Source organism: Neoarius graeffei, chromosome 19 (genome assembly GCF_027579695.1).
Source record: "Neoarius graeffei isolate fNeoGra1 chromosome 19, fNeoGra1.pri, whole genome shotgun sequence".
Lineage (NCBI taxonomy): Eukaryota > Metazoa > Chordata > Actinopteri > Siluriformes > Ariidae > Neoarius > Neoarius graeffei.
This window is the reverse complement of record NC_083587.1, coordinates 49792953-49808088: the sequence shown is the minus strand read 5'-3', so window position 1 is coordinate 49808088 and position 15136 is coordinate 49792953. Positions and strand designations below refer to the sequence as shown.

Sequence of the window (15136 nt, the reverse complement as noted above, 5' to 3'; positions counted from 1 at the left end):
TTTGGTGTCATTCTTGGGGAAATATTTAAATAATATTGGCTGGCTTTTTTTTCGTGGTATATCAGAGACATTACATTCAGCTAGCATGACAGTGAACGAGTCAAAGATAAGTAGCTAAATGGAATATATCTGATATACGATGAAAAAGGCCAGCCAATATTATTATTATTATTATTATTATTATTATACATACACATTCCTTTTGGGTGTTCAACGCATCTTTCTCTTTCAAAATTATCTCAAAATCTTCCGTATTTAACGAAGCAAACCTGGCAGCTGTGTTTGTTTACAAATTGTCACAGTCGCTCACTAGTGCAGAAGCTTTATGTCTCTGACATGTGACATCATGTGGTCTTGACAACCATGCAATATCTCGTCTCGTCTTCATCCGCTTTATCCGGGGCCGGGTCGTGGAGGCAGCAGTCTGAGCATGGAAGCCCAAACTTCCCTTTCCCCAGACACCTCAGCCAGCTCCTTGGGAAGAACACCGAGGCGTTCCCAGGCCAGCCGAGAGACATAGTCCCTCCAGCGTGTCCTGGGTCTTCCCCAGGGCCTCCTCCCGGGGGGACATGCCTGGAACACCTCCCCAGGGAGGCGTCCAGGAGGCATCCGAAAGAGATGCCCGAGCCACCTCAGCTGATTCCTCTCGATGTGGAGGAGCAGCGGCTTTACTCTGAGCTCCTCCCGAGTGACTGTGTTTCTCACCCTATCACTAAGGGAGCGCCCAGCCACCCTGCGAAGGAAACTCATTTCAGCCGCTTGTATCTGCGATCTTGTTCTTTCGATCATTACCCATAGCTCATGACCATAAGTGAGGGTCGGAACGTAGATCAACCAGTAAATCGAGAGCTTTGCCTTTTGGCTCAGCTCCTTCTTCACCACGACGGACCGGTAAAGCGACCGCATCACTGCGGAGGCTGCACCGATCCGCCTGTCGATCTCATGCTCTAGCCTTCCCTCACTCGTGAACAAGATCCCGAGATACTTAAACTCCTCCACCTGAGGCAGGACTTCTCCACCAACCTGGAGAGGGCAAGCAACCCTTTTCCGGTCGAGAACCATGGCCTTGGACTTGGAGGTGCTGATTCTCATCCCAGCCGCTTCACACTCGACTGCAAACCGCCCCAGTGCATGCTGAAGGTCCTGGTTTGAAGAAGCCAACAGGACAACATCATCCGCAAAAAGCAGAGATGAAATCCTGTGGTTCCCAAACAGGATTCCTTCCGGTCCCTGGCTGCGCCTAGAAATTCTGTCCATAAAAATTATGAACAGAACCGGTGACAAAGGGCAGCTCTGCTGGAGTCCAACATGCACTGGGAACAGGTCTGACTTACTGCCGGCAATGTGAACCAGACTCCTATTCCATTCGTACAGGGACCGGACAGCCCTTAGCAAAGAGCCCCGAACCCCATACTCCCGAAGCACCCCCCACAGAATACCACGAGGGACACGGTCAAATGCCTTCTCCAGATCCACAAAGCACATGTGGACTGGTTAGGCAAACTCTCATAAACCCTCGAGCACCCTATGAAGGGTATAGAGCTGGTCCAGTGTTCCACGACCAGGACGAAAACCGCATTGTTCCTCCTGGATCCGAGGTTCGACTATTGGCCAAATTCTCCTCTTCAGTACCCTGGAGTAAACCTTTCCGGGAAGGCTGAGAAGTGTGATTCCCCTATAATTGGAGCACACTCTCCGATCCCCTTTCTTAAATAGAGGGACCACCACCCCAGTCTGCCACTCCAGAGGCACTGTCCCCGACCGCCACGCGATGCTGCAGAGGCGTGTCAGCCAAGACAGCCCCACAACATCCAGAGACTTGAGATACTCGGGGTGGATCTCATCCACCCCCGGTGCCTTGCCACCGAGGAGCTTGAAAACCACCTCAGTGACTTTGGCTTGGGTAATGGACGAGTCCACCTCTGAGTCATCAACCTCCGCTTCCTCAATGGAAGACGTGACGGTGGGATTGAGGAGATCCTCGAAGTATTCCTTCCACCGCCTGACAATGTCCCCAGTCGAGGTCAACAGCTCCCCACCCGCACTGTAAACAGTGTTGGCAGAGTACTGCTTCCCCCTCCTGAGGCGCCAGACGGTTTGCCAGAATTTCTTCGAGGCCGACCGACAGTCCTCCTCCATGGCCTCACCGAACTCCTCCCAGTTCTGAGTTTTTGCCTCCGCAACTGCCCGAGCTGCGGCACGCCTGGCCTGCCGATACCCGTCAGCTGCCTCTGGAGTCCCAGAGGACAACATGGCCCGATAGGACTCCTTCTTCAGCTTGACAGCGTCCCTTACTTCCGGTGTCCACCACCGGGTTCGGGGATTCCTGCCACGACAGGCACCGGAGACCTTGCGGCCACAGCTCTGAACAGCTGCGTCTACAATGGAGGTAGAGAACATGGTCCACTCAGACTCAATGTCCCCCGCCTCCCTCGGAAGCTGGGAGAAGCTCTCCCGGAGGTGGGAGTTAAAGACCTCCCCGACAGAGTGCTCGGCCAGACGTTCCCAACAGACCCTCACCATACATTTGGGCCTGCCAGGTCTGTCCGGCTTCCTCCTCTGCCAGCGGATCCAACTCACCACCAGGCGGTGATCAGTTGACAGCTCAGACCCTCTCTTCATCCAAGTGTCCAAGACATAGGGCTGGAGATCACATGAAACGACAACAAAGTCGATCATCAACCTCCGACCTAAGGTGTCCTGGTGCCACATGCACTTATGGACACCCCTATGCTCGAACATGGTGTTCGTTATGGACAAACCGTGACTAGCACAGAAGTCCAATAACAAAACACCACTCGGGTTCAGATCGGGGAGGCCGTTCCTCCCAATCACACCCCTCCAGGTGTCACTGTCATTGCCCACGTGAGCGTTGAAGTCCCCCAGTAGAACAATGGAGTCCCCAGTCTGAGCACCTCTCAGTACCTCTCTCAGGGATTCCAAGAAGGCCGGATACTCTGTACTGCTCTTCGGCCCGTAGGCACAAACAACAGCAAGGTGAAGGTGCAGAGAGGCGACCCTCTCATTCACTGGGGTAAACTCCAACACATGGCGGCTGAGCTGGGGAGCTATAAGCAAGCCCACACCAGCCCGCCACCGCTCACCATGGGTGACTCCAGAGAAGTGGAGAGTCCAGCCCCTCTCGAGGAGCTGGGTTCCGGAGCCCAAGCTGTGCGTGGAGGTGAGTCCGACTATCTATAGCCGGTACCTCTCAACCTCCCGCACAAGCTCAGGTTCTTTCCCCCCCCAGCAAAGTGACATTCCTTGTCCCAACAGCTAGCTGCTGTGTTCGGGGATCAGGTCGTCGAGGCCCCTGCCTTCGACTGCCGCCTAATCCACACTGCACCAGCCCCCTACAGCTACCTCTGTGGGTGGTGAACCCACAGGAGGTCGGGCCCACATCACCGCTTCGGGTTGAGCCCGGCCGGGCCCCGTGGGCAAAGGCCCAGCCACCAAGCGCTCGCATACGAGCCCCAACCCCGGGCTTGGCTCCAGGGTGGGGCCCCGGCTGCGCCATACCGGGCGACATCACGGTCCTTGATTTTTTTTTTTTTATCCATAAGGGTTTTGGTGAACTGCTCTTGGTCTGGCCTGTCACCTAGGACCTGTCTGCCTTGGGAGACCCTAACAGGGGCGTAATGCCCCCGACAACATAGCTCCTAGGATCATTCAGCACACAAACTCCTCCACCACAATAAGGTGGCAGTTCTAGGAGGGGTATTTATTTACTAACACATTTTACAAAAAAATATTCATGACAGTTTCATAGAAAACTCGTTAAAACAGTTTTATTAGTCCACTAGCTTGTTAGACAGGTGATACTTATAACCAGACAACGGTTTGACATCAAGTTTGAAATATCAAGACGGTCAAGGAGGATGTTTTCCAGCTGTTGGTTTTTTTGTTTTTTTTCCTCTTGCAGGTTTTTATCCTACTGTTTGTTTCATAGCGAGCAATGTATCTTTGCATTGTATGCTTTCTTTTACCTGAATGATTTCTTACTCTGCACACTCAATGTAAACATAATTAATGTATAGTTTAATCGCAATTATGAGCATCTTTTCTTAGTGTTAGATAATCTAACTCTATCATGGATCAATATCGATGAATTCTTATGTCCGATAATATTCAATCGTAACCATATAACCATATAGTAATGATGTAAAGTGAAGGTGCTGGTTCACTGCTGTCCACCAGGCACCCAGCAGAGTCACACCATAATAAATGGCATGTTGTGTCAAAGAAAGGAATAAATACAGTGCCTTGCAAAAGTATTTATCCCCCTTGGTGTTTGTCCTGTTTTGTCGCATTACAAGCTGGAATTAAAATTGATTTTTTTTTTTTGGGGGGGGGGGGGGGGGGGGGGGGGTAGCACCATTTGATTTACACAACATGCCTACAACTTTAAAGGTGCACATTGTTTTTTTTTTTATTTTGACAAACAATAATTAAGATGAAAAAACAGAAATCTGGAGTGTGCATAAATATTCACCCCTAAATAAGAGCTGGTCTGACCAATTCAAGTCATAAGTCACATAATTAGTTGATTAAGATCCACCTGTGTGCAATCAAAGTGTCACATGATCTGTCACATGATGTCTGTAGAAATCAACCTGTTCTGGAAGGACCCTGACTCTGCAACACTACAAAGCAAGCAACATGAAACCAAGGAGCCTCCAAACAGGTCAGAGACAAAGTTTGTGGAGAAGTATAGATCAGGGTTGGGTTATAAAAAATATCCCAAACTTTGAATATCCACAAAGCACCATTAAATCCATTATAGCAAAATGGAAAGAATATGGCACCACTACAAACCTGACAAGAGAATGCCGGAGGGCATTAATCAGAGATGGCAACAAAGACACCAAGATAACACTGAAGGAGCTACAAAGATCCACAGTGGAGATGGGAGTATCTGTCCAGAGGACCACTTTAAGCCGTACACTCACAGAGTGGGGCTTTATGGAAGAGTGGCCAGAAAAAAAGCCATAGCTTAAGAAAACACGTTTGGAGTTTGCCCAACAGCATGTGGCAGACTCCCCAAACACATGGAAGAAGATTCTCTGGTCAAATGAGACTAAAATTGATCTTTTTGGCCATGATGGGAAATGCCAGGTGTGGTGCAAACCCAACACCCTGAGAACACCATTCCTACAGTGAAGCATGGTGGCGGCAGCATCATGCTGTGGGGATATTTTTCATCTGCAGGGACAGGAAAGCTGGTCACGACTGAAGGAAAGATGGATGGCACTAAATACACGGCAATTCTGGAGGAAAACCTGTTTGAGTCAGCCAGAGGTTTGAGACTGGGATGAAGGTTCATGTTCCAGCAGGACAATCACCCTAAACATACTGCTAAAGCTACACTGGAGTGGTTTAAAGGGAAACATTTAAATGTCTTGGAATGGCCTAATCAAAGCCCAGACCTCAATCCAATTGAGAATCTGTGGCATAACTTGAAGATTGCAGTACACCAACGCAACCCATCTAACTTGAAGGAGTTGGAGCAGTTTTGCCTTGAGGAATGGGCAAATATCCCTGTGGCTAGATGTGCTAAGCTAATAGAGACATACCCCAAGAGACTTGCAGCTGTAACTGTAGCAAAAGGTGGATCTATAAAGTATTGACTTTGGGGGGGGGGGATACTTATGCACACTCCGGATTTCTGTTTTTTTTTTCATCTTAATTATTGTTTGTGTCACAATAAAAAAAAACAATGTGCACCTTTAAAGTGGTAGGCATGTTGTGTAAATCAAATGGTTCTAACCCCCCAAAATCCATTTTAATTCCAGCTTGTAATGCGACAAAACAGGACAAACACCAAGGGGGATAAATACTTTTGCAAGGCACTGTATGTATTCATAAGTGCAATGCGGATCTCATTCTTGGTATCACAATAATGTCACAAGACAAAGCAGCAATGTATTGACGTGAAATACGCGACACTACGCAATTCGATGGTTCGTATGTGATAATATTATTATTCTATTCAGGTTGATTTTGTGCCCTTGTAAATATTTTTGCTCATACACTCATCAGGAGCTCCGCTTTTAGACACTGCCTATAGATCTATATTAGAGATGGACAGGATGTGATCACTCTTTACCCGATGGGTCGGGACACCACCAGTTCCACCTGAGGCTCTGGCTTGGATTCTAAAATGATATTGTAAACTTCTTTAAATGTGGCTCCTTGTAAGTTTCTCCCGTTCCACTCCAAGACCTGATCACCTACGGAATAAAAGGAAAATGCATATTTACAATGTACAATTACTAACAGTAAAAATGCATTCAGAAATCAGACAGAACTAAATACAATCTAACCCAAACCAGATTTGCTATCCAAATACAAAGTAATATTAATTTAATTTTAATAATTCTAATATCACTCTCGCTAATTGTTTGCAGTGTTTGTTGCACATCTTTCTAAACACAGCGACGCTGATGGTTACCTGGTCTAAGATGTCCAACAGTGTCTGCTAAACTTCCTTTCCTTACTTTCGTGATGAACGCACAAAGTCTACCGGACTCGGTCATTTTTCCCCCGACCACCTGTTCAAAATACACACACACACACACACACACACACACACACACACAGAGTACCTGTCAAAACTTTGGACACATCTTAAAATACAAAATTTTTTCTTTATTTTTATTAATGAAAAGTCACTTCATGTCTTTAAGTAGGCATATCAGACGCTCGCTGGCCGTGCTGTGAAAATGTTCATCTGAGCTTCCAAATCAGTCATTGCTCTACTCTGGAATATTTTCGATCATGAATACTATCATTAGAAAGCTTATAATCTCTGCTTTGCAAAGAAATTCATCTCATTAAGATCTGGGAGTAACGGCAGGTTGAAGTTTGTACAACAGAGGAAAAACTCTGCTTGCGTGATGTCAGGAAACTGCCAGTGCTTTTTGAGTCATGGGAAGGTGGTCAGGCTCTCTCTCTCTCTCTCTTCTGATCAGTTTCTGACTGGATTACTCATGAATATCAATCAAATAACTTTTATAGGGATGTTCTCTCGCTCTCACTGTTTCTGATGAAGTATTCAGCATAATTTTCCATCATCTAGTTTTGATGTTATGATTCATTTGAGACTTTGAAGTGAGTTTTCATAGCTTTACCTACTTATTTTTTCAAATCAAACTGATTCATGTAAATAAATAACTATTTTAGAATATAACCTTAGTTGTTTTGATGAAAAATATTGAGATCTTAGCGGTCGGAATGAGATTTTTAAAAACCGGAAGTCAGAAACGTGAGTGTCAATTTCAATTCGATTTAATGGAATTGTTTATTGGATGTGGCTCACACAGTTTTTTCGAGGTTCGCCTTGAAAGCTGTGAATATTAATGGAAATAATCATTTACATTCTGTCATGTAAACACTAGTAGGCCCTACTTTTGAGAAATACAAAGGCCTCCAGAGCACAAAGAGAGGATTAGAAATAATCTTTTATTACTTTTTTATTTAGCGTACCAATTTAACGTTTTTACCTAATTAGCATAATCAATACTAATTAAATGCTAATTTGCAGAATTGGTTTTTACTCATTTTTTAAACTTTGTATTCAGTATACAGTACTTTATTTATTTACCCATCCACCTGCGGTTTTATGCGGTTCTCTAAGGCCCTGGTCACACCGTCCGAACTTTGCTGGAGCGTTCCTTGAACGGTAGGGAGGGGGGGGCCGAATTTCGACAACGCTCGTCACCGCGCACAAAATGGGAAAAAAATCGAAAACACGGGCGTTGGCTTAGCGTTGGTTTAGCGGTAGCGAGTGTTGGTTTAGCGGTGACGCGAGCGTTGGTATAGCGGCGTTCTGCGCATGCGGGCTTTGGCTCGGCGGGGGTATAAAGTTGGTTTAGCACCAATCATAGCAAGTCTCTCAGCATCCATGGTGATACAGTTTTACTGTAACTTTGAGCAAATTCGATATAGATGAGGTCTGAACTCAACGGCAGCTCGATTCCAAATGAGCTCCTGGTCCATTTCTCCCCGTATTTATAGTCAAATTCTGGTCCCGCTCCGACACCTCTATACCAACGCCAAACCAAAGTTCATCGCCGCCATGGATAGCTGCTTCAACGCCCGACACCGTTCCAGCAACCCCGTGTCCGCTCGTAAAACGCTTACAACCGCTCCACCGAAGTTTGTGCAACGTTTAATCGCCGCCCGGGCAACGCTGGCAAAGCAGCGGTGGTCCAGCGTTCAAGATTTCTGCGTTGGCCTAGTGGACCCAAGCGTCCACGAACTTGCGTCTAGCGGTGCCAAACTTTGACTGGGCGTTGGTGGAGCGGGGGTGAACTTTGCCGGGGCGGAAAATTGCCCCCTCCTCACCGCTCGCAATATTTTGTGCAGCTCAAAACTTTCGGAGCGGTAGGAGGGCCCCTCGAGAAACATCAGCGGTGGCCGAGCGTATACGGCATTGCTTTAACGGGGGCCAACTTTTGTTAAACGGTGGTGAACGGTTACGAGCGGTGATGAATTTTTTTCACCGCTCCAGGAACGCTCCAGCAAAGTTCGGGCGGTGTGACCGGGGCCTAATCAGCCAATCCCTTGGCGGCAGCAGCACAGTGCATCAAATCATGCAGATACAAATCAAGAGCTTCAGTTAATGTTCACTTCAAACATCAGAATGGGAAAAATTATGATCTCAAAGTGTGACTTTCTTTCACTGTGGCATGGGTGTCGGTTTGAGCCAGATAAGTATTTTTGGTTTGAGTATTTCAGAAACTGCTGACCTTCTGGGGGTTTCAAACACAATAGTCTCAAGAGTTTACACAGAATGGTGCGAAAAACAAAAAACATTGTATCAGTGACCAACAGTTCTGTGGGTGGAAACAAACGCCTTGTTGAAAAGAGAGGTCAGAGGAAAATGGTCAGATTGGTTCAAGCTGCCAGGAAGGATATAGCAACTCATAGCAACTCTTTACAACCGTAGTGAGCAGAAAAGAATCTCAGCATGCAATAGCAGAAGACCACATTGGGTTCCACTCCTGCTCATGAACAGGAATCTTAGAATCAAGAACAAGTTCCTGTTAAAGTGGCTGGTGAGTGTATACTATAGTTACAGTATGTTAAAGGAGAACTGAAGTCATTTTTAAACTTGCTTTATTTCTTAATTAACATGTAATTCAGTTATGTTTTCGGTTTGAGTAAGCTTATATCATGACTCGTATTGACAACTAATTGCAATTAAATATTATACTTATCAGCCTATTCAGTTTTTAGCCGTGTTGAATTTAGTTCGTTTGGTCCACGGCAGGCGTCGCTTATCCGCGCGATCTTCACGAGACTTGCGCGAGACTTCGAAACGTGAAGTGTCAGCCAGGTGTCAGTGCCGCCATTTTGAAAACTGTTTTCCAAATAAATATTGCACAAAAACGAGTTTAATTCACGATTACTGCCTACTTTTTTCAAACTTTCCTGATTGCTGTCAAAACAAACAAAACTTCCAGCTTGATTACGTCAGCATTCGAAAGAGGATGTGCGCGTCTTTTGACAACGTTGACAGATGTCGGTCACTTTGATTTCCGCTGTACGTTTTACTTCCGTCCTACGATGTCTCGCACAGGTCTCAACGAATCTCGTTTACGGCTGTCACTTTGACATATGGACTGATGTATTACAGAGCATATTTCAAACACTCATAACTTGCTATAGCAGTGACAAAATAGCGATCAAAAATGCATTCCTATATTTAATAAAATGAGATAAATAGAATTTTTTAATGATAAAAAAATTGCCTTCAGTTCTCCTTTAACACTAGATTTTTTCCTTCAACTGTCGACTATAAATCTGACCAAAGATCCTACAAAACAACTTGTCAGTTTCTTCAGTGCAGGAACAAGTTTTTAATCCACAGCAGGAAATACATAAATGTATAAAACATCACAACTCTACAGCACAAACTACATCACTCAGATAAAGAGTTAAGAGTTATCCAGAATTTTGTGGCTGGTCCTGCTTTCTTTCTCAGAATATCACACAAATGAAATGTTTTTCAAAGAGATTACAGAGTCTAGTGGATGAAAATTGCCTTACGTAACGTCTAGCTCAGAGCCGCTGGGGATTTTAATCATGTTTAAGTGTATATGTATTTCGGGTACGCTTTACAAGAGGGACGTCCATCCAGGAAGTTCAATCTCTGGTCCCATATCATGTGACTCCACTGTAGTAGAGTGAGTCTACTGTAGCTTTTAATCCAAACTGACTGGCAAGCGATTGGATATTACTAGATAGTTGTATTTTAAATTATTAAATTAAAAATGACTCAATCACGCTAGAAGCTCAGATCCTGAAGTACCAGTTTAGCAACCCACACAGTGTATACATTTTGACCCCAGACTCACTTTTAGCCCCAGAAGAGCTCCAGAGTCCCGAGGAACGCTGCCATCCTTGAGCCGCTTGTTGAGCAAAATGCGGCCGATGAGACGGTCTCCGTCTTTGGATGGTTGCCACGTGACAGGGTGCTACGAGGTCAAAGCCAGAGTTAAAAAATAAATATATAAAGTTAAAACAAATGACAACATTCAGATCAAGTTCATTATGGCAGCTCGAGAGGAAAGTAGGGATGGAGAAGGAGCGTTCGCTTTTAACAAACAGGTGATCACATAAACTCGTTTTTTTTTATCATCAGTCAAAGAAGATCTTGAACCAGAAAAGCTGATAATATAGTAAATATGTATATATGTGTTAAAAATGTTTATTAACGCTAAACATATCATACAGAAATGAGAAATTACAGTTTGGTGCGTCCAGAGTTTGTGTGATCATGTGATTAGCATGCAAACCCACGTCAAGAGCACCAAGCACAAGTCCCACAATTAATCCAGCGAACCAAAAGCCAGAAATGTGAGTAGCTGAGTCGAACAAACAAGGACGCAAAATGCCACAACGGAATGAGACAAACAGCACAACCCCCACTCCAGACTCCCCCCACCCCACCCCCAATAAATAACTAAAATAACATGAAGTAGCACCGATGGGCATCGTGATCCTACGTGACAGTGAAAGGGAAAAAAGAAAAACACGTCGGTCCCAAATCAAACCCAGATCTCCCACCCCTCCTTCAGCCCGCCATGGTGTGCACGTGTTCAGATGTTTTCAGTATCTTTACTGCAATCGGTGGCCGGGGTTTGGGGTGTATGGTGAGGTGGGTGTGGGTGTGGGTGTAGGGAGTGAGGAAGGCGCACTACAGAGGAACAGGAAAGGTCACCATGTGGCACCAACACACAGGAAATGACAGAAGGTTGGGAGGGCATGCACCTAGAGACAAGTTGGTAGCGATGCTCCCACTACATTCGAGCTCGGTACGCGAGACTACGGCACAATCAGCCAACCAGCTGCAGCTACAAAGCCACAAACCACAAAGCAAGCAAAGGAGTCACCCACCACCCCTGCCCACCTCACTCCACTCCACTCCACTCCACTCACAAAAAAGGTATGACCAAAAAAATGAAATGAAAAAAATAAACAGAGGAAAGATTTAAAAAAAAAAATGAAAATGGATATTATTAAGGAATTTAGCATCGACAAAGTAAAGCAAAATCACCATCACGTACGGACGCACACAAGAAAGAAAAGCACTAAGAAATCAAACAAACGAACCAAAAGCCAGATGAGAAGGCAAAGAAAAAAAGAATGAACTGAACATTCGAGAGAGAGACAGTGCAGGCTGGAACAAGTGCCGGTACCTTCTCGCTATGGCTATGCTCCTCGTTTAGCGTCGTGCTACTGCATGTGTCAACGCCCGAGTCTTTAACCTGTGGCTCGCCCCACTCAGCATCCTCTTCCAATGAGTGGCCCCAAAAGCGAACCATTTTCTTTTGGCCCTCTGATAAGATGTGTGCCTGCTCAATAGTTTCTCTTTTTCCCCTTTGACTGTCCCCTACAAGCGAAGGATAAAGAAATGCGGACAGGAAAAAAGGAAAGAAAAAAAGACATGCAGAGGTGAACATAAATCAACAGAAATCATGATATGACGAGAGAGGGAAGGGATGGGGGACGGGGTCTGGGCTCCACTTGGCTCACCAGTGACATAGAGGAGGTATCGCTGCTATGCCACGTCGCCTGATCCCACCAGTGGCCATCTATATCTCCTGTGAGTGCCCACACACACACACACACACACACACACACACACACACACACACCAGCGGGCAGCAGCAGAGAGCATAGTGCATGAAGTGAGGAGAAAGAAAAACAGCAAAGAAGGGCACACCTGATTCATACGTTCACACTTTCAGTCTTTACACACACACACACACACACACACACACACACACACAGGCGCCTTTAACTCTACCTGCATAGCCTTCATCCATAATGAAAGGATGAAGCAGTTTATTCAAACTAAACCCTAAATACCACGTAACATTCCGTCACGTCACGTTTCCCTGTAATCAGCATAGGCACGTAACGATATATCATGTGACGATAAATCGTGATATAAATTTATGACAATTCGAATTGATGAAATAAAAACATTCATGTTGATTATTATCAGGCTACGTAATCTCTAAGTTTTTCCGAGTTGTAATTGTGTTGTTTAAACAGCAGAGGGTGGAATAATGTAAAATAACAGGAATACATGGGACTTCACTGTAGGTGGAAGTATCACAGCTCGAATGTCATGAAAACACACAAAAAACAGATCTAAAACGGGAACGCTGTTTGGTGACTGACTGTACAAATAGAGTTAACAAGAAATCGGAGTTTTGTTTTTACAGACTGCCAAAGAAAAGAAAAGAAAAATGATGGTAGTGAAAAATGTTTTCCTAAATTCATTAGCTAACCCATTAGGCAACTAAATGCTCCAGAGTGATGCCCAGTCCTGTGTTTTGGTTGCTGCGAAAACCAACGTATGGGGAGCTAGTTAGCTAGTTAAATAAGTGTCTTAATACAAATGTGTGCTTGAGATATAAAGTCAGTGGACGGAAAATGGTTTCAGCTATGTGATGTGGTGTAGTGTCAAACTTTGCTTAATTTCGTCAAACTTGCGTGTTCCTGAATCGGAGAAGATCTGTTGTCCATGAACACTAATTAATTCAGCTGGTAAAAATCGTTTTGACGTCGATGAAGCACATTAATAGTAAATGTAAGCTCTTGCAACGAATTACCCCTCGCTGGTTATTGGGTATCAGTTATGGGGACAACCGCACCTCTTCCGTGTTTTACGTTTTGTTAATAACAACATGTGTATTCGGTTTTGATTCATGTTTCTCTCCACCCCCGTCTTGTTGTTGGTTAATCTTCCTCTTTTGTAAAGATTGTTGTCATTCGTTTTCAATGTTATCATGCCCTTTATGACATTAAGTCCACCTGTTTCCTGTGATTTGTTCATTTCCTGAGGAGGCACGCTGGTGTAGTGGTTAGCACTGTCGCCTCACCGCAAGAAGGTTCTGGGTTTGAGTCCAGCGGCTGATGGGGGCCTTTCTGTGTGGAGTTTGCATGTTCTCCCCATGTTTGCGTGGGTTTCCTCTGGGTGCTCTGGTTTCCCCTACAGTCCAAAGACATGCAGCTAGGTTAACTGGCTACTCTAAATTATCCATAGGTGTGTACCGTACGTGTGTGTGAGTGTGCAGAAAGGAACTGGCCACCCGACTGCTGTAATTCTGACCAAGTCAACCAAACATGGTTTGCCTCAAGCCCAGATCAGGTATGGCGGTGATGACGACGATGTCTGTTTCCTAATCCCATGTTCACTGGTTATCAAAAGTCAAAGTCCCTCTCACACCAGAATCTGGTCTTCCCAGGCAGGTTCCCGTCCCAGTACTAAGCAACTCTTTAAGGTGTATGGGTGCAGCGCCGATCTCCATTTCGATAGCCCTCGGCCTCTCGCCTATACAGCTAGGGTTACAGTGGGGGGCTGGTCCTCTGGTAACCGCAAAAGTTTGACTCCCCACTGTATTTCAGCATGCCTTGCCAGACGGTAGTAGGTACCATTTTTATGATGGTCCTTGGCATGACCCAACCGCGAGTAGAAATCACAATCTCCCGGTGATCAGGCGGACATGCTAACCACTAGGCCAACTCGTGGTGCTTCACTGGTTATGATTATGGATTAATGCTGAGTTGCTCACATCTTTCCTTTCCTTCACACAGTACACCAACATGGTTCTACTTTTGAATTTGCATCATGAGACGCATTTTTTTCTTCTTCTTCTTTCGTCTGCTCCCATTAGGTTTTACACCAGATGCCCTTCCTGATCCAACCCTCCCCAATCTTGGGGACTGGCGTGAAGTATGCACTGGCTTGTGAACTCCAGTGATGGGGTATTTTACCTCACCTGCATGTTTTTGAACTGTGGGAGGAAACCAGAGCACCCATTGGAAATACAGAAACTCCCCCATCAGCCATGAGTTTCGAACCCGAACATGGAAACTTCTATGATAAGTGATTTCCATGTAAACAAGCTTCCTTGTCTTTTATCATCATGGGGGTAAAAGTGTAAAAATCCTCATCTCATCTCATCTCATTATCTCTAGCCGCTTTATCCTGTTCTACAGGGTCACAGGCAAGCTGGAGCCTATCCCAGCTGACTACGGGTGAAAGGCGGGGTACACCCTGGACAAGTCGCCAGGTCATCACAGGGCGTGTAAAAATCCTGTCTGTAGTAAACACTAATAATGCTGTGGATAAAGATTAGATTGAACAAGGGTGAAATATTCCTTGAATTAAACTTCAAGATGAAATAGTCTTTGTTTACATGTTAGTTATTTAGTCACGGGACAAAAGTATCAGTGACAATTAATCTTCAGTATCTGGTTTATTCAGGAGATTATCCCAGGAGGGCGGCACGGTGGTGTAGTGGTTAGCGCTGTCGCCTCACAGCAAGAAGGTCCTGGGTTCGAGCCCCGGGGCCGGCGAGGGCCTTTCTGTGTGGAGTTTGCATGTTCTCCCCGTGTCCGCGTGGGTTTCCTCTGGGTGCTCCGGTTTCCCCCACAGTCCAAAGACATGCAGGTTAGGTTAACTGGTGACTCTAAATTGACCGTAGGTGTGAATGTAAGTGTGAATGGTTGTCTGTGTCTATGTGTCAGCCCTGTGATGACCTGGCGACTTGTCCAGGGTGAACCCCGCCTTTCGCCCGTAGTCAGCTGGGATAGGCTCCAGCTTGCCTGCGAC

At 45.6% G+C, this 15136-nt stretch overlaps 1 protein-coding gene across 1 annotated transcript in view; it reads right to left on the bottom strand.

The window, feature by feature from the left end:
• Positions 1–15136, bottom strand: part of rims2a (regulating synaptic membrane exocytosis 2a) — a 454274-nt gene that overhangs the window by 213353 nt on the left and 225785 nt on the right. Inside the window, exons 7-10 of the mRNA XM_060900221.1 lie at positions 11706–11899; positions 10362–10481; positions 6452–6551; positions 6107–6230 (exon numbers count right to left, since the gene is read on the bottom strand). Of these exons, the coding sequence (XP_060756204.1) occupies positions 6107–6230; positions 6452–6551; positions 10362–10481; positions 11706–11899 (538 nt within the window). The remainder of the gene's footprint in view (positions 1–6106; positions 6231–6451; positions 6552–10361; positions 10482–11705; positions 11900–15136) is intronic.